The sequence below is a fragment of the Aulonocara sp. 'chitande type north' Nkhata Bay genome, linkage group LG20, assembly GCF_057382095.1.
Source record: "Aulonocara sp. 'chitande type north' Nkhata Bay isolate Kocher_YH1m ecotype deep benthic linkage group LG20, A_spYH_male_GT1.1, whole genome shotgun sequence".
Lineage (NCBI taxonomy): Eukaryota > Metazoa > Chordata > Actinopteri > Cichliformes > Cichlidae > Aulonocara > Aulonocara sp. 'chitande type north' Nkhata Bay.
In genome coordinates this window covers 7,576,335-7,596,498 of record NC_141363.1, presented here as the reverse complement: position 1 = coordinate 7,596,498, position 20,164 = coordinate 7,576,335, and the positions used below count along the sequence as shown (strand labels likewise).

The following is a 20,164-nucleotide window of genomic DNA, read 5'->3' as shown; positions in this document are numbered from 1 at the left end:
TCATCTCGCTCTGTGAGTTCTTTGAATAGGAAACTTCCATAAAACAAACAGGCATAGAAACATTTTCATAGTAAAAACATTAGCTGAAGTCAGTCTGTGCTTTAAAAGAAAACCTACATGTGATTCTGTCCTTAAACATAGATACATATACAATATTATCATTATTTTTTAAGTAAAAAAAAAATAAGAATACAAGTCAAATTTTGGATGGAAACCTTAATTAATGCATAATCGTGAGGCAAAAGTTTTAAACACAAATTCAAAATCAGCGTTAATGTTTTAATGAGTGTGCTTTCAGACAACACAAAGCTTACACAAAACTTAAATCCTTAAAAAAGACAATACAAGTTTTGACTCAATCTGCATTCACTGACAGGCTGACGATGTATCTTTATGTTGAAGGTGTTTGGAAAACTGAACATATGATTCTGAAGGATGTTTGAAGGACAAGTGAGAAGTCAGTGTATCATATCTCAGAATTTGTCACCCAAAGTGTTGCTGGTTCTGCTCAGGGCAAACTTTCTGCACCAGTCTGTAATCTGTGCCAGTGAAGGCGATGAAGATGCATATAACCTTAAATGGTTTGGCACAGATCCAGGCTGCCTGGGACTGGGTGTTTTCTGAGTAGCATGTCTGGCCTGGGTCGTACATGCAGGGCTTGGTCTTCTTGGACCGGTTGGTTCTCTGGTACTCGATCCGGCAGTTGAGTTCAGTCACCATCATCATGTCCTGCTGCTGCTTCTGCTGTTCGGGAGGAGTGGAGCTGGTGGACTGAGGAGGGCTTGGCAACTGGGACATCAGATCTGGGAGCAGTACTGAGTTTTTAGTGTGAACACTCTGAGATGCAGGATCAAGAACCTCCCATCCCACAGCTTTGGAAGGTGGAACGATGCTGACAGATATGTTCCCCAGACGGGATGAATTGTGGCGGAAGTAGACGCTGAATGTTCCATTGATGTGATCCACAATCTTCCCTGTCACCAAGAGGCTAAATTTCACTGTTTTCACATTAAAGTAAAAATCCCCCCAGCCCAGGATCTTTTTGGCCTTTGGGGAAGTTTTAGCTGGAGGTTTGGATTTGGGAGGAGGACGATACAGATACTGATCCAGGGCTTGTGAGAAGTTCTGAGGCCAACCGTATGGGCCAAGCGAGCCATAAGCAGGTGTTTTATGTTTGGTGGAGATGATCTGTAAATCTTTGGAGATATGTTTAACTTTCAGTGCTGCTCCACCAGCACCTTCTCTTCCTCCTTCCGCCTCACCCCACTCTTGGCTTTGGAATTCCAGTTTCTTGGATATCTCTTGGACCTGTGGAAAAAAAGTATAAAATAGTGAATTTTGAAAATGTTCTTCATCCATTGTTGCAAGATATAGCTTATTTGTCAGCTTACATACAGCTGTGCTCAGAAGTTAACAGTCACTATGGGCATAAATGTCATGGGGCTTTGGGGTTTTAGTGAACTGTTCTTTTTCCAGGGATTGTACAACATACATATTTAATGACTTAAAAAAATAAAACAAGAATTAGCTTCACAAGTCTGAAATGTTTTGGATTTTATCTAAGCTCAAAAGCATGCATAAACCCCACTAACATTTGGTTAAATGTCTTAGTAAGTTTCACCTAGACCAAACATTATTGGTAGCCACCAACATGTATCTGGCATCATTCTTGCAGGATATTTGAACACTCTACTTGGCTTCTTTGAAGCATAGTCCACAAATTCCCAATAGGATTGAGATTTGTACTTTGGGAATGCCATTCCAGAAGCTTATTGTTAGCCTGCTTAATCATGTTTTTGAGATGTTTGAAATCATTGTCCAACTCGGACATGCAGTTGTGTCCAAGCTGTTGATTTGAGGTGAAGTTGAAGTATTCGGAGAGACCCCTTCTTCATTATTCCATCTACCGTGTGCAATATACCAGTACCAATGGGAGCAGAACAGACCCAGGGCATTATGTGACCACCACCATGCTTGACAACAGGTACAGTGGTCTTAGAACCTCGCCCTTACTCCTCCAACAACCTCTTGTCATTGTAACCACACAGGTCAATCTTTGAATTATCGACCATTAAAATTTTCTCCAGAAGCCATTTGACTTGTCTGTGTGAGTATCTGCAATCTTAGTCAAGCCTAAAAGTGGAAATGTAAAATTTCCATGGTGGTTACCTGGTTATTCCTGAACATCCTAACCAATTTCATCTCATCTGAGGGGACAGCTTGGGTGTTCTTTCACACTTTGACAAAGTGGTAACACATCCTAATAATTTTTCTTACATTAAACCGATTATCCTCAAATTTGTAGCTGTTTAGAAATGGCCCATTATGTTTCTGGAATGGCCGTGCCAAAGCCACAACCTCAGTCCCGTTTAAAATGTGTAGACCCTGCTTAAAAGCTCCATGCCATTAAACAACCTTGTTTAAATGAAGATTGGTCAAATATCCAGCCAGAATTATGCTAGAAGCTTGTTGTCCAAAATAAATTAAAACTTGTGTACATACTTATTTATTTTTCTTAAACCATTACAGATGTTTGCTGTACGATCATTCCACCCTGGAAAAAGAACAGTTCAAAGAAATCATTACAAGCCCCACATTACCATGACATTTATGCCCATGATGAGTCTAAACATCTCACCACAACTGTGTATCCACAGGGGTAATATATATATATATATGTATGTGTGTGTTTATATATATATATATATATATGCATTTTACTTTGCATTAAACACTGAGATGCCAGTTTTTGAGATCTCCGGTGCAGTTTCAAAACAATGGAGACAAATGGAATTTGGCCACAGTGTTGTGCTTTTGCACACCATTTTTCCATAAACACTACAGAATATAACATTTTGTAGATTGTTTTAACTGAAGAAACAGTCCCTGTTAGGAAAAAAATCCCCCAAATTTGTGTTGTAATTGGCCGATTTGCCAAGTAGTGAAAAGACACGTTGCCTTGTTTTTTATTTATCTTTTTATTTATTTTGAATTCAGTAAGCACCACATGTAAAATTTCATCCAGCTTTTTGATACTGGCGTAGATACTGATATATCAAAGAGAGGCAGAAAAAGAAAGAGAGACCCAAATCCTAAAATCGAACCTCTTTGATTAGCCGCAAACTACTTTTGTGTTTTGTTATACTAATAAAACAACTCTTAAAAGCACCAAATGAAACTCATATCCACCAATGCTCACAGACAACTACAAGAACTTTATAATATCGACTGTAACCCAAAACAACTCTGGGGTTGTCAACATTGTCACCATTAACTACAGTAAAAAAAACGACAGTAAAAAAGTCACACGATTTTGTTGTTGGACTGCAGAAAGTGACAAGAAAGATGAAGAGCAAAACTGCCCTTGACCACCTGGATGACCACAAAGGAAGGACAGCTTGACTGTAGCTGCACTATAAGGCAGCACATAATCGATTTAAATAATTATTCTTGAGTGTTGCGGGCCCTCGCACTGAGAACGTCTTGAAATTGACTGTGATCAATAGGTTATCTCCTTCAGGCAAGGACTACAGTAATGAGGAACATGCACACACCCACACCACAAACAAACACAGTCCCGTTCTTGTTGCCATTAACACGTTTTAATTTGCCCGTCCGTTCGTCCTCTCTCACTCCCCCTTTAAAACTTTCAATCGTCGTTTCTGCACGACCTTGGTAATGGACCGTCTATAGGCTGATTAATCAATATGCTTGAGATAGAGAGAAACGTGGCTGCTGAAGAATCAATAAAATAATAAATGTATGAAAATATGAAAAATATGCATCTGTTTCAGGCACATTTCCATATTGAGCTCCTTCTGTGCCAAATATGTCTCAGTGGTCTCAAAAAGACTAAAAAATCTTTAACCTTTTTCCTCCTCCTCCTCTTCATTACCTTAAATATCCCAGCTTCTAATCTTGGATTGATTTGGACAGCTTCTTGAAATGAATAAGGGATTAAGCTTTCACCTGAATGCATCTTGTTAGGTAAGAGCTTACGACTTCATGTTTTGTTCGTTGTATTCATCACTTCCACCCACATTGTCCTCCTTCCTTCTACTGTCCTATTTTGTCCCTTTTTCGGGAAATAGATTGTATAAAGGTATCTACGCTCCCTGGCCTTTCCCCTGAAGTCAAATCTGATGAAACAGTATGGGTGAACAGCCTGCAGATTATATGAAAAAAATACACCACATCAAAATGATACATTAAGCTGCCTCTTACAGTGTTGACTCCACTGTACCGGAGAAACACTCCAAATATATTTTACAGGAACTAAAAACCAATCTGTTGCCACTAATTGCTTTAATGTTAAATATTTTGGCTTCTGTGATAGCGCCACATTTCATGCACAGCTCACGCAGAACTGAAGACATCATTAACACAGAGAAATACGGTAATTAACTCCACTTGAATGTCCCTCTTGGGTTTAAAAAAGAAATAGCACTCCAAAAATATAAGAGTGTGACCATGAAAACTAAATACGTCTTCATACTGATGAAGCAGCTTATCATAAGCCAGGCAACCACCTGCTGTTGTGTCTATTAAAATACACAAATCCCAATAAATCAAGTGATGTTTATGTAACATATTTGCTCTGCATGGCTGACACGTGAAGCTACGTCTCAGTATGCAAACTGTATATACAAAAAGTATATAACACCAATTTTGCTCAATGAGTTTAGGATAAAAACTAATTGGACACTTCTCTTTTTATATAAACACTTACTTTAGCTTAGGTGTAATGGTGGATGCTCTGTGGGTGATGGGACAAGATTTTTTTACGCCTCTAGGGACATGAGTTGTTCACATTCACTGTTTGGGACTTGATTTCTGTTTTTGCCATAATGTGTCAGAGGCAGATGGAGGTTTAGGGCTAATCTCACCTAGATTTCTGAATAAACAGCTCCCAGGATATCATTATTTTACTCAAACAAGCAGGATTCTCATCCCCCCCCCAACCACCTCATCCCTGTGTGCCAATCTCTGCCTTCCTCCCCTAACCAAGTGCGCTCCAGCTGCGCCTATTGTTACAAACCCAAAGCTCCAGCTACGTGCTGTTCTCACCTGCCCTAATTGGAGCCCACAGTGTGACAGCAATGTCACTGGCTCAGTGACTGCAACTGAGCAACAGCAGTGGAGGGGATACAAGCACAACACGTGTGTAAAAGTACCTGCAGAAGCAAAAAAAAAAGTAAAAACTGAAAAGCAACTGAAAAGCCTGGGAGGAGTGTTTGCTTTTTTTAAGGACAGAGAGATAGAATTCTTGCCACTGGCTAAAAAGTTCCTTAATGTGTCAGTTTTTTGGATTGTTTTTTTTTAACGGCTTAACCAAGAAGAAAAAAAGAAAAGAAAAATAAGTTTGAATGTTTTTAAGCCCCAGGGTGATGAAACTTCTTCAGACTGACAAAGCCCGTGCACTCATTTAGTTCAAGCAATAAAGCACAAAATGAGGTTGCTTTGAGGGTTTGCACTTGACATCTTAAATACCAGAGATGCAGATGATGCAGTCTGCTGCTCGTGCAGCATGAGAAAGTTGAATTAAAGAAAGGGGCGCAGATTAAATTACAACTACGCTTGAAAGAGAATTAGACACCATGGGACTGGAACAAATTTAAAATGTGAAAGCGGTATATATATTCATCCTTCCTGAACTTTATCTAACAAAAGATTCCACTTTAATCAAGTCCTAGTACAATTTCACACAATGAAAACGTCTTCGGTCTTAAGTTTGAAAGTAACAAAGCGAATCACATCAGAGCAAGACACCGTTTCTCATTCCTAAAAATGAACAGGTCTCTGATTTTTTTTTTCTCACAATATTCTCAAAACAGCAAATCCCATGAAGTCTTTACCAAGTCATTTAAACTATTTTCTACTTCTTAAAATCCCATGGCAAGTTACTTGTTACCTTTTAAAACTACAGTGATGTTTGGGATAATTTTGACAGTCCATGTCTTATTCTGCAACAGTGCTGTAATCTCAGAATGAGTGGCAGAAATCAAGCAGCACATAAATTTGATTATAACGTACTGATCGCTAATAATCAATGGTACACATTTACAGGAAATCTGAATGGAAGTAACTCTTCATGCACTTGGTGCAAAGGCTGTCTGCAGTCTACTCACTGATGAAGGAAGAAGCCACAGACAGGTGATGGCAAAGTTCAAACACAAAGCCCTCATTTTGCAGCAGCCTTTCTCCATCCAGAGAGTGGGACTTTGTTACAGGCAATCTGCCCGAATGATTAACGGAGTTAAAGTCGACTTTCACTTCTAAAGAAGAGGAGACAATCCGCAGTGAGAGACTCGAAAATCCCCAAGAAATGGAGTGAACACTCCGCTCTGCTCGCCTCTCCTCTCCCTCCCACTGACTCCTGTTCTCTCTCTCTCTCTTACTCTGTTTTTCCTTCTCTCTCTAGCCCCCAAGACACACACACACATATGTACAACTGACTTGACGTGATCAAAAATTTATAATAAAGTATAGCATCCATAAGAGGAGAACAAATTTAATGTACTGTAAATGTACACACACACACACACACACACTCACACAGCCTCATTTTCACCACCTGGACAGCCCTTATTATGACTCATCAACCCAGGCGCTCTCGGGCAGGCACAGTTTGACAGCCCTCCCTGTCCCCGCACAGCCACAGGGAGGCTGACAGAAATGACGAGGGCGCTCTCCGGGGATTGTGAAAAATTACTGACAACTGATGAGATTCAGTGCCGCAGTGAAACTTTAAGCCACAGAATCACTGCGAGCAGTAACCAGCTACCTAAACTGAATAAAGAACCAAAATTAGATTTTGTATAAATGCACAAACCCACCGCGCTCCATCTGTTCGAGCACCTCCACACTAGTTCTTCCACTTGACAGATAACGATGAGTGTGAAAGAGCACCTGCATTTTAAACTGGTTTAACTTTGAAAGCATATGTTCGCTTGCTGCTTTGAGTGTGAGTTAAATCAACTTAGGTTTAATAGTTAGTTTAAAGTAATTTTGTGATTTGACATAAAAATCTCACTAAAGCAGGTAGGATTAGAGAAAATGTAAGCCATGAAGATTGAGCCACTGCTTTCCTTGAGGGCATTTCTACAGCCGGTGTTTGTGTCGTATTCACAGTTAGTGAGTTTTTACATGTGGTCAGTGTTTCTGTGGCAGCAAAAAATGTGGTAATGTGAAGGGGATTAGCATTCTGAAGTATTTTAAATATAGTCCCTAAGCTGACCTTTACATGTATCTTTTTGTTTTGTAGACAAAGATAAGAAGTTACAATTGCTCACAAAACACACACACACACACACACACACACACACACACACACACACACACACACACACACATGCAAATAGGCTTTGCATGACATAAAACTCATCATAGGTAAAATGTGTTTTTCAGCAACATGTTCTCCACAAATTAAAGCCACATTTTTCTTTCTTTCTTTTTCCTCAAAATCCATTTACCGGAAATAAACTGCTAACTATCAGCATTTTAATGACTTCAAAATTTACAAGTGAGATATTTACTTACTAGATAAGTGAAAGAAAATGGAAGGATGGATATTTAATGATTTACCGCACCAATGTATTTTATTTTGTAGGAGATAAAGTTTGTGTTAACCACAGGCATCTAACTGAAAATCCAGTGACTTTGGACCAATGTAACCAGAAGTGCCAATTCTTAGTAGTTTTATGACTCCAAGTCTGAAAAATAAAACAATAAATCAGCTTTGGGGGTGTCAAACATAAGGCCCGGGGGCTAAACTTGGCCAGGTGAAGAATCTGGCCCAACTTTAGAAAATGTGAAGGAGAGCATACATTGTTAAACTTTAACTACAATTTCATTCATTTGTACAGCTTTTTCTATTGATAAAGACTGCCCACCCCCACTACCTTCCATTCTACATCAAAGCAATAATTAACAGATAAATTATTAAATGAATGGTCAGAAAGTTTTTCAGCTATACTATTAATAACTATGCTTGGCTATTTATCATCGTAATTATAGCATAGTCTGTTATTTTTAAACTTTAAAGTAAATTAACAATTTTTCTAACTGTAATTTTACACATTGATCATGCAGTTTAGCTCACTTTAGCTCAAAGTGAACTGTATGTGGCCCACTATGCAAAATGACCCTGATCTACCTTCTTTATAACGGCCAGCAGGGGGCGAATTCACTGGTTGCAAAAGAAGTTTGATTGTATTGAAGTCGACGAGAAAATGTCCCGATTTCACATTTGATTTCGGATCGATCAGAAGAAAAACTTTGCCGGAGAGCTCATGGGGACAGTCACTGTTCTCAAGTGTTGTTCAGCGCAGGATGATTTGACATATGATGGTCCCACGTGCATGTAAAATGAGCATGCAATCAGTTTTATATCTCTGTCGATCATCACGTCCAGTTTTAAAAACCCAAGATGGAAGCCAAAGAGTTGAACTCAGGGCTTCAAGACAGTTTGTGACATAGGCTATGTTTTTATCTTTTAAAAAAATATATACAGTATATGGCTGCTAGAAAATATGTATGTGTATTACTTTTGAAGTGTTGAGGATTAAAGTAGCTGTTTTGTTTTAATTATAATGTCTATGAGAGATCCCTTCTCTCACTGACCACGTGAGATCGAAGTCATCATTGCTCCTTAGAGACAAGCAAAAGGTTTGGGGAAAAATGTTGGAAAAAAACATTTCTGATGCTGTCTGTTACAGGGATGTTTCTGTGTGCACTGATTGCCAAGACTTGGAAGGGTCAACTTTAGATAAACAAACAAATAAATAAATAGGTTATAGGTTCGGGTTAGCGTTAGGATCATGTAGATGATAACATAGATGTCTTAAAAATGTGGATGCCGTCAAAATGAGATATCATACCGCCATCTAGTGGACAATTCAGAGATTGCTCTTATTGCTTGCCCTGTAACAAAATGTTTGTCCATATTTCCCACAATGCCATGCGCGCAAAGCCACTTTAAAATAAGTAGTTCACATTTATCTGTGACCCACAACAGCTTTGTGGTGCATATGTTAGTGATGTTTGTAGTAAAACTTTACCTTTTTTCATCAAATAAAATGTCGGGTTTTTGGGTTGTTTTTTTGCGTAAACCATAAGTGATCATACCAGTGGGAGAAATGGGGTCATTCTCTTAGCCCTGCACTCGTCAGCACTCTTGTTTCTCTTCAGATCGTATAAATCTTTCGCCTTTTACTAAAGATTTCCGTGGAGCGGAACAACAAGAGTTTTACTCAATTTTTTGATGCCCCATATTTGTGGGGCTTCTTTTTCAATGTTAAAAGAAGTAAATGTAATATCTGAAACTCGTTGCATTACTCCCAATGTAAACTGTCAGTAAGGCCTTTTATCGTGTGCCTCTTTATGCCGACCGTATTTATGTACCAATCCTCCAATATGGACTTTATTGAAACTCGGCAGCAGTTTCACGATGGACTAAGATAAACATGGAAATTCGTGTTACACCATTCAGAGACTGCTGATTCTTTTATTCAAGAGTCACGTCATGTTTTAAAGGAAAACCCAGATAAATTTTCACCGTTGAGGCGTCTAACAAAACGCAGGAGGCGGGGTCTCCGTATTCCCACAATGCCATGCGCGCAAAGCAGTTAGTGTAAGTAGTTCACATGCATCTTGTCACAACACCTATGTGCTGCTTGTGCTGGTGATATTTGTAGTAAAAGTTTATCTTCGCGTATCAATGATAAATTCAACTTTTTTTTTTTTTGCGTAAACCGTAAGTGATCATACCAGTGGGAGAAATGGGGTCATTCTCTTAGCCATGTACTCGCCAGCACTCTTGTTTCTCTTCAGATCGTATAAATCTTTCGCCTTTTACTAAAGATTTCCGTGGAGAGGAACAACAAGAGTTTTACTCAATTTTTTGATGCCCTGCGTTTGTGGGGCTTGTGATCTGTTTAAAAAACAAATAATTAATTGCACCGTAGACAGAGAATTCTTGGCTAGTGCACTGTTGTGATTTCTGAGAATAGGTGCATGCATTATATACTTATGACATTTTAATACATTTAGCAGCTTTTCTGACTTATTGAGACTGCCAAACCTCATTGCCTTTCATACCACATCAAAGTGATTAATTAGCAGATAAACAATCAGGGAAGTTGATATTTTTCAAATATTAAGTAAATTAAGCAAGTACTTATTATATTTTACAACTACAGAACAATCTGTGCAATGAGCATGTAAAAGTTTTGAGTTAAAGTTTTGACATTCATCAGTCACCCAAACGTTTTATGCACTTTTTTTGATCTTAAGTGGGCTGTATGTGGCCCACAATCTAAAACGAGTTTGAATCTCTGATATATAACACTGAAGCAAACAGCAGTATCTAGTGCAGTGAAGTATGCTAGATCGGGCTTGGTTGTCACAATTTTCACTCTTTGTGTGAACTAATGATCACTGAAACATCTTTCAATAACCACTCCTTCATTAAATTGAAGTTGAAGGTATAGCTCAAAACACCTATACCTTCTATTTTTGCAGTTAATTGTTACAAAAATAATTAACTATTAACAACACACTGACACTTTGTGACAGGCCATGTTGGTGGTCCCTATAATTATCAGTTGGGTTTCAGTAGAGATTGAAGAGAAATTATGCGTAACTTTGTATTTCATTTTTTCAGATAGAGACATCAGAAAGTTTAGAAATGGACTCCACCTAATGTTACTTAAATTAAACTATGACTATAAATCAGTGAATTATTCGATGTATGTGCAGTGAAATTAGGAATTTACAGTGCTTTAAAATGCAGTTACAAATTCTACTGAGAAGCGATTCCACATTCATGTCTCAGTGTTGATGAGATGTATCACTGACATCATTAAAAATAGAGAGAGGTTTCCTGCATCTTTAAGAAGACAAGCAGTGTTTTGTGCAAGATTTTCTAACTTGAGCAATAGCCAGCAAGCCAGTGCAAACAGATCAGTCTAAAAATCCACGACATCAATATCAAACTGACTCTGAACTCTTGTACTTTTTAAGGTTGATCCATGCTCGATCATCCAGGTAAGGAAACTAACTGAGATTTCCATTTTGAGGTTGCGAGTCTTTAGCTAGCAGTCCTATACCTCAGAGTCACACAAGTCAGTTATGTATGCCCCTGAAATGCCAGAGATACAGAGATAAGTAACTTAAAGAAGTCCAGACACTTTTCTTTGCAAGCTCCTTTGACTACGATGACCTGGATGACTGAGAACCTTCACAGACACAAGCTTTGTGAGCTTAGTTTGGGCAGACAACACAACAAAACCATACTTTCTTGAGCTGGCTATTGATGAATGACTCAAAACAAACCATTCAGAGAACAAAGAAACAAAAATATCACTGCTTTTAAATGCCTACCCGCAAAATCATTTGTCATACTCAGAGGCTTGTTAGTCACGTGTGACAACCAATCCAAAAACTAGTAAGACAACTATCTCAGACTGACCTCTTGTTAAACATTACCACATGGCTTTAACCAGATAGTGAGAGGTAGATTAATATCAAAGCAATTAATATCAGCTTTTTAATAAGTGTCTATATTTTAAAGGACTAAAATTGTGTCTTGTCTTTCGATACAAAAACAGCATGAAATGTTTTTTTTTCACCCATCAAAATAACAAAATACTTCCTTCCTCCAAAGTTTTGTCTGTTTTCCACAAATTGACCACTGCAAACGTGTGAAATCCACAACAACAAGCAATGTGACAACCAACCCTGGTCTACACTATCGGTCCAATCGTGCTAGTATTAGTCTGATACTATAACAGTGTTGTTATAGTATGCCCCTCAAAATGTATTTTATATATACAATTGACTCAACCATCAACACAAAAAGGTTATTATGTCCAGACACTTTTCATATTTAATTTCTGAGGTAGCCTATATTTAGTTTCATTTCCAATAAAATTAAAATTGAACACAATTCAGTGGGCTGGCCATAAAGCATCTGTCCTCTCATGCATGCATGCATTGATCGGACACCGATTCCAGCATTGGTTTTAAAATTCTCAGGATTTGGATTGATTCCCTCCAGCTCTACTTGGTGAGTGTTAGACATTTGCATCCATAAGAAAATGATAAATACAACAGGGACTGCAATATTGGATAAATATGTAATTTTAAGTGAAAAATCCTCATATTTTTTAAATTCCTCATTAGTTATTTGTGGGACCCAGATAAATATAGAAATCTACTTTACACTATTCAGAGACTGTTGATTCACGCTTTTATTCAAGAATCACGTCATGTTTTATTTTATTTTTTTAAAAAGCTGCCTACTTATCTGGGGTACAGCTCCACAGACCTCCATTCATTTTTGCAACAGTGAGAGACAGCTCTGTCCTAGTTAACAAGTCTCCCAAGTTTCCCACAATGCCATGCGCACATAGCAGTTTTAGAATAAGTAGTTCACATTTATCTGTCACGCACAACAGCTTTGTGGTGCATATGTCAGTGATGTTTGTAGTAAAACTTTACCTTTTTTCATCAAATAAAATGTCGGGTTTTTGGGTTGTTTTTTTGCGTAAACCATAAGTGATCATACCAGTGGGAGAAATGGGGTCATTCTCTTAGCCCTGCACTCGCCGGCACTCTTGTTTCTCTTCAGATCGTATAAATCTTTCGCCTTTTACTAAAGATTTCCGTGGAGCGGAACAACAAGAGTTTTACTCAATTTTTTGATGCCCCATATTTGTGGGGCTTCTTTTTCAATGTTAAAAGAAGTAAATGTAATATCTGAAACTTGTTGCATTACTCCCAATGTAAACTGTCAGTAAGGCCTTTTATCGTGTGCCTCTTTATGCCGACCGTATTTATGTACCAATCCTCCAATATGGACTTTATTGAAACTCAGCAGCAGTTTCACGATGGACTAAAATAAACATGGAAGTTCGTGTTACACCATTCAGAGACTGCTGATTCTTTTATTCAAGAGTCACGTCATGTTTTAAAGGAAAACCCAGATAAATTTTCACCGTTGAGGCGTCTAACAAAACGCAGGAGGCGGGGTCTCCGTATTTCCACAATGCCATGCGCGCAAAGCAGTTAGTGTAAGTAGTTCACATGCATCTTGTCTTCCACAACACCTATGTGCTGCTTGTGCTGGTGATATTTGTAGTAAAAGTTTATCTTCGCGTATCAATGATAAATTCAACTTTTTTTTTTTTGCGTAAACCGTAAGTGATCATACCAGTGGGAGAAATGGGGTCATTCTCTTAGCCATGTACTCGCCAGCACTCTTGTTTCTCTTCAGATCGTATAAATCTTTCGCCTTTTACTAAAGATTTCCGTGGAGAGGAACAACAAGAGTTTTACTCAATTTTTTGATGCCCTGCGTTTGTGGGGCTTGTGATCTGTTTAAAAAACAAATAATTAATTGCACCGTAGACAGAGAATTCTTGGCTAGTGCACTGTTGTGATTTCTGAGAATAGGTGCATGCATTATATACTTATGACATTTTAATACATTTAGCAGCTTTTCTGACTTATTGAGACTGCCAAACCTCATTGCCTTTCATACCACATCAAAGTGATTAATTAGCAGATAAACAATCAGGGAAGTTGATATTTTTCAAATATTAAGTAAATTAAGCAAGTACTTATTATATTTTACAACTACAGAACAATCTGTGCAATGAGCATGTAAAAGTTTTGAGTTAAAGTTTTGACATTCATCAGTCACCCAAACGTTTTATGCACTTTTTTGATCTTAAGTGGGCTGTATGTGGCCCACAATCTAAAACGAGTTTGAATCTCTGATATATAACACTGAAGCAAACAGCAGTATCTAGTGCAGTGAAGTATGCTAGATCGGGCTTGGTTGTCACAATTTTCACTCTTTGTGTGAACTAATGATCACTGAAACATCTTTCAATAACCACTCCTTCATTAAATTGAAGTTGAAGGTATAGCTCAAAACACCTATACCTTCTATTTTTGCAGTTAATTGTTACAAAAATAATTAACTATTAACAACACACTGACACTTTGTGACAGGCCATGTTGGTGGTCCCTATAATTATCAGTTGGGTTTCAGTAGAGATTGAAAAGAAATTATGCGTAACTTTGTATTTCATTTTTTCAGATAGAGACATCAGAAAGTTTAGAAATGGACTCCACCTAATGTTACTTAAATTAAACTATGACTATAAATCAGTGAATTATTCGATGTATGAGCAGTGAAATTAGGAATTTACAGTGCTTTAAAATGCAGTTACAAATTCTACTGAGAAGCGATTCCACATTCATGTCTCAGTGTTGATGAGATGTATCACTGACATCATTAAAAATAGAGAGAGGTTTCCTGCATCTTTAAGAAGACAAGCAGTGTTTTGTGCAAGATTTTCTAACTTGAGCAATAGCCAGCAAGCCAGTGCAAACAGATCAGTCTAAAAATCCACAACATCAATATCAAACTGACTCTGAACTCTTGTACTTTTTAAGGTTGATCCATGCTCGATCATCCAGGTAAGGAAACTAACTGAGATTTCCATTTTGAGGTTGCGAGTCTTTAGCTAGCAGTCCTATACCTCAGAGTCACACAAGTCAGTTATGTATGCCCCTGAAATGCCAGAGATACAGAGATAAGTAACTTAAAGAAGTCCAGACACTTTTCTTTGCAAGCTCCTTTGACTACGATGACCTGGATGACTGAGAACCTTCACAGACACAAGCTTTGTGAGCTTAGTTTGGGCAGACAACACAACAAAACCATACTTTCTTGAGCTGGCTATTGATGAATGACTCAAAACAAACCATTCAGAGAACAAAGAAACAAAAATATCACTGCTTTTAAATGCCTACCCGCAAAATCATTTGTCATGCTCAGAGGCTTGTTAGTCACGTGTGACAACCAATCCAAAAACTAGTAAGACAACTATCTCAGACTGACCTCTTGTTAAACATTACCACATGGCTTTAACCAGATAGTGAGAGGTAGATTAATATCAAAGCAATTAATATCAGCTTTTTAATAAGTGTCTATATTTTAAAGGACTAAAATTGTGTCTTGTCTTTCGATACAAAAACAGCATGAAATGTTTTTTTCACCCATCAAAATAACAAAATACTTCCTTCCTCCAAAGTTTTGTCTGTTTTCCACAAATTGACCACTGCAAACATGTGTGAAATCCACAACAACAAGCAATGTGACAGCCAACCCTGGTCTACACTATCGGTCCAATCGTGCTAGTATTAGTCTGATACTATAACAGTGTTGTTATAGTATGCCCCTCAAAATGTATTTTATATATACAATTGACTCAACCATCAACACAAAAAGGTTATTATGTCCAGACACTTTTCATATTTAATTTCTGAGGTAGCCTATATTTAGTTTCATTTCCAATAAAATTAAAATTGAACACAATTCAGTGGGCTGGCCATAAAGCATCTGTCCTCTCATGCATGCATGCATTGATCGGACACCGATTCCAGCATTGGTTTTAAAATTCTCAGGATTTGGATTGATTCCCTCCAGCTCTACTTGGTGAGTGTTAGACATTTGCATCCATAAGAAAATGATAAATACAACAGGGACTGGAATATTGGATAAATATGTAATTTTAAGTGAAAAATCCTCATATTTTTTAAATTCCTCATTAGTTATTTGTGGGACCCAGATAAATATAGAAATCTACTTTACACTATTCAGAGACTGTTGATTCACGCTTTTATTCAAGAATCACGTCATGTTTTAATTTTTTTTTTAAAAGCTGCCTACTTATCTGGGGTACAGCTCCACAGACCTCCATTCATTTTTGCAACAGTGAGAGACAGCTCTGTCCTAGTTAACAAGTCTCCCAAGTTTCCCACAATGCCATGCGCACATAGCAGTTTTAGAATAAGTAGTTCACATTTATCTGTCACGCACAACAGCTTTGTGGTGCATATGTTAGTGATGTTTGTAGTAAAACTTTACCTTTTTTCATCAAATAAAATGTCGGGTTTTTGGGTTGTTTTTTGCGTAAACCATAAGTGATCATACCAGTGGGAGAAATGGGGTCATTCTCTTAGCCATCCACTCGCCAGCACTCTTGTTTCTCTTCAGATCGTATAAATCTTTCGCCTTTTACTAAAGATTTCCGTGGAGCGGAACAACAAGAGTTTTACTCAATTTTTTGATGCCCCATATTTGTGGGGCTTCTTTTTCAATGTTAAAAGAAGTAAATGTAATATCTGAAACTTGTTGCATTACTCCCAATGTAAACTGTCAGTAAGGCCTTTTATCGTGTGCCTCTTTATGCCGACCGTATTTATGTACCAATCCTCCAATATGGACTTTATTGAAACTCGGCAGCAGTTTCACGATGAACTAAAATAAACATGGAAATTCGTGTTACACCATTCAGAGACTGCTGATTCTTTTATTCAAGAGTCACGTCATGTTTTAAAGGAAAACCCAGATAAATTTTCACCGTTGAGGCGTCTAACAAAACGCAGGAGGCGGGGTCTCCGTATTCCCACAATGCCATGCGCGCAAAGCAGTTAGTGTAAGTAGTTCACATGCATCTTGTCTTCCACAACACCTATGTGGTGCTTGTGCTGGTGATATTTGTAGTAAAAGTTCATCTTCGCGTATCAATGATAAGGTCAACTTTTTTTTTTTTTGCGTAAACCGTAAGTGATCATACCAGTGGGAGAAATGGGGTCATTCTCTTAGCCATGTACTCGCCAGCACTCTTGTTTCTCTTCAGATCGTATAAATCTTTCGCCTTTTACTAAAGATTTCCGTGGAGAGGAACAACAAGAGTTTTACTCAATTTTTTGATGCCCTGCGTTTGTGGGGCTTGTTTTCCATGTTAAAAAAAAAAAAGTAAATCCTACATAAGTAAGACTTGGGTTTCTACAGTAGTTGGACGAAGGTCATTCCCAGGAACGCCCACGTGATACGGGAAGTAACGACAACGGTAGCTCTCCTCTATTTATAAAACTTGAAACTCGGTAGCAGTTTCACGATAGTCAGACAAACATGGAACTCAATATTACACCATTCAGAGACCGTTGATTATTTTATTCAAGAGTCCCATCATGTTTTAAACTGAAGAAGCGTTTAAAAGACACAGGGGGCGGGGTCTCCATATTCCCACAATGCCATGCACGCAGAGCAGCTTTATTTGTCACCCCCAATAACTTTGTAGTGCATGTATTATGGATATTAAAGGTTTGTCTTTACGTATCAAAGATAAACTCAATTTTTTTGAGTAAACTTTAAGTGATCATACCATTGCGCGAAATGGCGTCATTCTCTTAGCCGTGGTTTTGTTGGCAATTTTATTTATCTTCAGATTGTGTAGATATTTTGCGTATTATTAAAATTTTCTGTGCAGTGGAACAATAACAGTCCGAATTAATTTAACGATGCTTTGCATTAGTGCGATTCTCTTATAATGTTAAAGGAGAGAGCCATAGTTATAAGGTTAAGCAGTCACTGTGTCAGCTGTAATGCACCACTATGACCACTAGGATAAACACTAAGTAAAGCAATGATGTGGCATAATGCACACACTGCACAGTTTTGCAAGTATGCGTCTTTCAGAGCCGACACAAAGCCCTGTTCGCTCCGTGTCTACTGTAGCGCAAAGTCTACAGTGGCTGTAGACGGTTACGTCTTTTCATTGGCCCGGGGTCTGAGGTGAAGCGCTGAATCCCACTGTAGACTACCAATCTTCTGTCGACGGAAGTTGCGTCACCAAAATAACAACCCGCAGCGGGATAGCGAAGCAGCCGGCAACTCCGGAGTTTTTCTGGAAACTGGCATTTCTTTTACGTTTACGGTGAATTATTAACTCTAAGACGCTACTGGATTTAACTGAAATTACACGAGGCTGAATAGCTCATTTAAGCCTTTTACTTTATGGTAAATGTTAGCTGCGCGCTAACCAACATCTAATGTATTACGCCCATTTCTAGTCTTTTCAGTGGCTACAACTGATGATGGCGACACTAGAATATCGTGTTATAAATCCACATGCCCCTGCACCTCGTCAGCAGGCCGGGTGAGAAGTATGGTCTTCACCAAACCTCCACAGGACCTGCTCAGCCGAGTCGCTGCCTTCACTCACGCACAAAAGCTTCTTCGAGCAGAGGGTGGTGCTTTCGGCGTCTCGTTACAAACGATGTGAGATATATGAAGTAGTAAGTGTATCGTATATTTAATGTCATACTAGGCAGGTTTACTGCATTTCCATTTACAACACATTTACCCGTGTATGGCTATTGTCAGTATATGTTGCTCGTTGTACAGTTTCTTTAAGTGACATTCATTTAACATTCACAATGATATTGTTGATGGTAACGTGTATGATTACAGCATACCTGACAGGCACTTTTGACTGTACACAGTTGATTTTGTAAAGCCCCTTGCATTGCGTTCATAATCAAGTTCACTGATTGACTGTCCTGCAGTGCTGTTTTCATGTATTCCTGTTTCATCCACTTTAATAAAGTGTCATGTGTTACAGTAACAGTGAGTTGTGGAATCACTTAAAGAATCCCTAAGTTGGGCTTTAATCTGCCTTCAGCATCACAATAGTCCTAAGGTCACTGACAAAACATACAAGTACAAATAAATAAATCAGTTGGTCACCCCCAGAAACGCCCCTGTGATACAGGAAGTTGTGTCAAGGGCAGCTCTTCTCTATTTATAAAACTGTACTTTATTGAAACTCAGCAGCAGTTTCATAATAGACTCCGATAAACATATAAATAAATGTTACACCATTCAGAGACTATTGATTCTTTTATTCAAGAGTCACCTCATGTTTTAAAAGAAAAACAAGATATTTAGCCATTGTTGAGATGCTTAACAAAACACAGGGGGCGGGGTCTCCACAATGCGCGTGGCATTGTGGGAATACCACAATGCCACGCGCAAAGCAGCTTTAGAATAAGTATTTCACATTTATCTGTCGCCCTCAATAACTTTCTGGTGCATGTATTAGGGATATTTACAGTAAAGGTTTATCTTTGCGCATCAAAGATAAACTCAGTAGTTTGTTTGAGTAAACCGTAAGTGATTATGCCAGTGGGAGAAATGAGGTCATTCACGTAGCCGAAATCTCGTCAGCACTCTTGTTTCTCTTCAGATCGTATAAATCTTTCGCCTTTTACTAAAGATTTCCGTGGAGAGGAACAACAAGAGTTTTACTCAATTTTTTGATGCCCTGCGTTTGCGGGGCTTCTTCTATATGTTAAAAAAAATACTTTGTCACTTCAGCGTAATGTTCCAGAAACTCAAAGCGTGTCTTCAGAATTACCAATATGCGACGAATGCACCAATTACAGAGTTTGTTTGTCGCGCACACAACCTCACATTGTGACATGTGGTGAAATGCTTATTACTGTGCAATGCTGAAAAGTGCAACTGAAAGTTGTTGTTTCTCATTTTGTTTTTGTACTCAGGAAAAATGCCGCTGTGTTCAGACACCAAATAAAGAGTTTTGCACTTTTGTGACTTAGTGTTCTATCAAAATTTAAAAAGAATGTCCTCATATGTGGATATCATTTTTCTCAGAAACTATATCAGGTGAAAGATAATTCTTTGTTTTTCCATTCATCGGGTCCCAATCAGCACAAATAGCAACGAGAAATTAAAAATGCATGCCATGAAAGAGTTCGGAAGAGAAAAAACAAACTATCCGCTTCTTTCTCTCTCCGTCCGCTGGTCGGCAGCAGTGCGCATAGAAGCGGGTTTCCAACAACAAATAAAATCCGAAGAAAGGGGACGGCAAACGGAACTAAATGGCTGCTCCCTTATAAGCACAAGTTAACGAGAGTACATTTATTTAAATCTGTTTGTAGATTAAATGTAAACAGTGCGCGACGTAAAAGAGCGCGAGCGTCTACACGCGGACCTTTATTCCTGCTGTTGAGAAGTTTGAATCCCTCAGCCGAGGACAGTCATGGTTGCAACTGATACTGTAAAAGCTGAAGTTTTTAATGACTGTGACAGTTGTGCTGATTTCACACACAGCACGCGGGGCAGCGGAATAATGAGAGCGCCATCTGGAAAGATTTTACTAGAACTAATATTGATGCAGGGTTTATAAGAGGACTGAGCAGAGGTGAGGGAGTCACAGTGTTGTGCAAAACGTGACTTCCGGTGTTTGTTTTTACGTCTCATATAGCTGCTTACATTGGT

At 38.4% G+C, this 20,164-nt stretch overlaps 1 protein-coding gene and 7 non-coding genes across 8 annotated transcripts; 7 read left to right on the top strand and 1 right to left on the bottom strand.

Annotated features, from left to right (window-relative positions):
- Positions 1 to 476: 476 nt before the first annotated feature.
- LOC147305061 (neurexophilin-2-like) lies at positions 477 to 6,345 on the bottom strand. Its single transcript, XM_086277396.1, has 2 exons — positions 6,129 to 6,345; positions 477 to 1,308 (listed from the first exon to the last, which is right to left on the bottom strand). Exons 1-2 carry the CDS (start codon positions 6,204 to 6,206, stop codon positions 484 to 486), a joined length of 903 nt encoding a protein of 300 aa, XP_086133522.1. The 5' UTR covers positions 6,207 to 6,345; the 3' UTR covers positions 477 to 483.
- Positions 6,346 to 9,169: 2,824 nt separating this feature from the next.
- On the top strand, positions 9,170 to 9,283 carry LOC147305060 (U5 spliceosomal RNA). The gene has a single exon (XR_015126755.1). It is a non-coding gene; the product is annotated as a U5 spliceosomal RNA (small nuclear RNA).
- A 528-nt stretch (positions 9,284 to 9,811) lies between these two features.
- On the top strand, positions 9,812 to 9,925 carry LOC147305059 (U5 spliceosomal RNA). Its single transcript, XR_015126759.1, has one exon. It is a non-coding gene; the product is annotated as a U5 spliceosomal RNA (small nuclear RNA).
- A 2,686-nt stretch (positions 9,926 to 12,611) lies between these two features.
- Positions 12,612 to 12,725, top strand: LOC147305058 (U5 spliceosomal RNA). Its single transcript, XR_015126754.1, has one exon. It is a non-coding gene; the product is annotated as a U5 spliceosomal RNA (small nuclear RNA).
- A 531-nt stretch (positions 12,726 to 13,256) lies between these two features.
- Positions 13,257 to 13,370, top strand: LOC147305057 (U5 spliceosomal RNA). Its single transcript, XR_015126758.1, has one exon. It is a non-coding gene; the product is annotated as a U5 spliceosomal RNA (small nuclear RNA).
- Positions 13,371 to 16,052: 2,682 nt separating this feature from the next.
- LOC147305056 (U5 spliceosomal RNA) lies at positions 16,053 to 16,166 on the top strand. Its single transcript, XR_015126753.1, has one exon. It is a non-coding gene; the product is annotated as a U5 spliceosomal RNA (small nuclear RNA).
- A 532-nt stretch (positions 16,167 to 16,698) lies between these two features.
- On the top strand, positions 16,699 to 16,812 carry LOC147305055 (U5 spliceosomal RNA). Its single transcript, XR_015126757.1, has one exon. It is a non-coding gene; the product is annotated as a U5 spliceosomal RNA (small nuclear RNA).
- A 2,277-nt stretch (positions 16,813 to 19,089) lies between these two features.
- LOC147305054 (U5 spliceosomal RNA) lies at positions 19,090 to 19,203 on the top strand. Its single transcript, XR_015126752.1, has one exon. It is a non-coding gene; the product is annotated as a U5 spliceosomal RNA (small nuclear RNA).
- Positions 19,204 to 20,164: the final 961 nt, after the last annotated feature.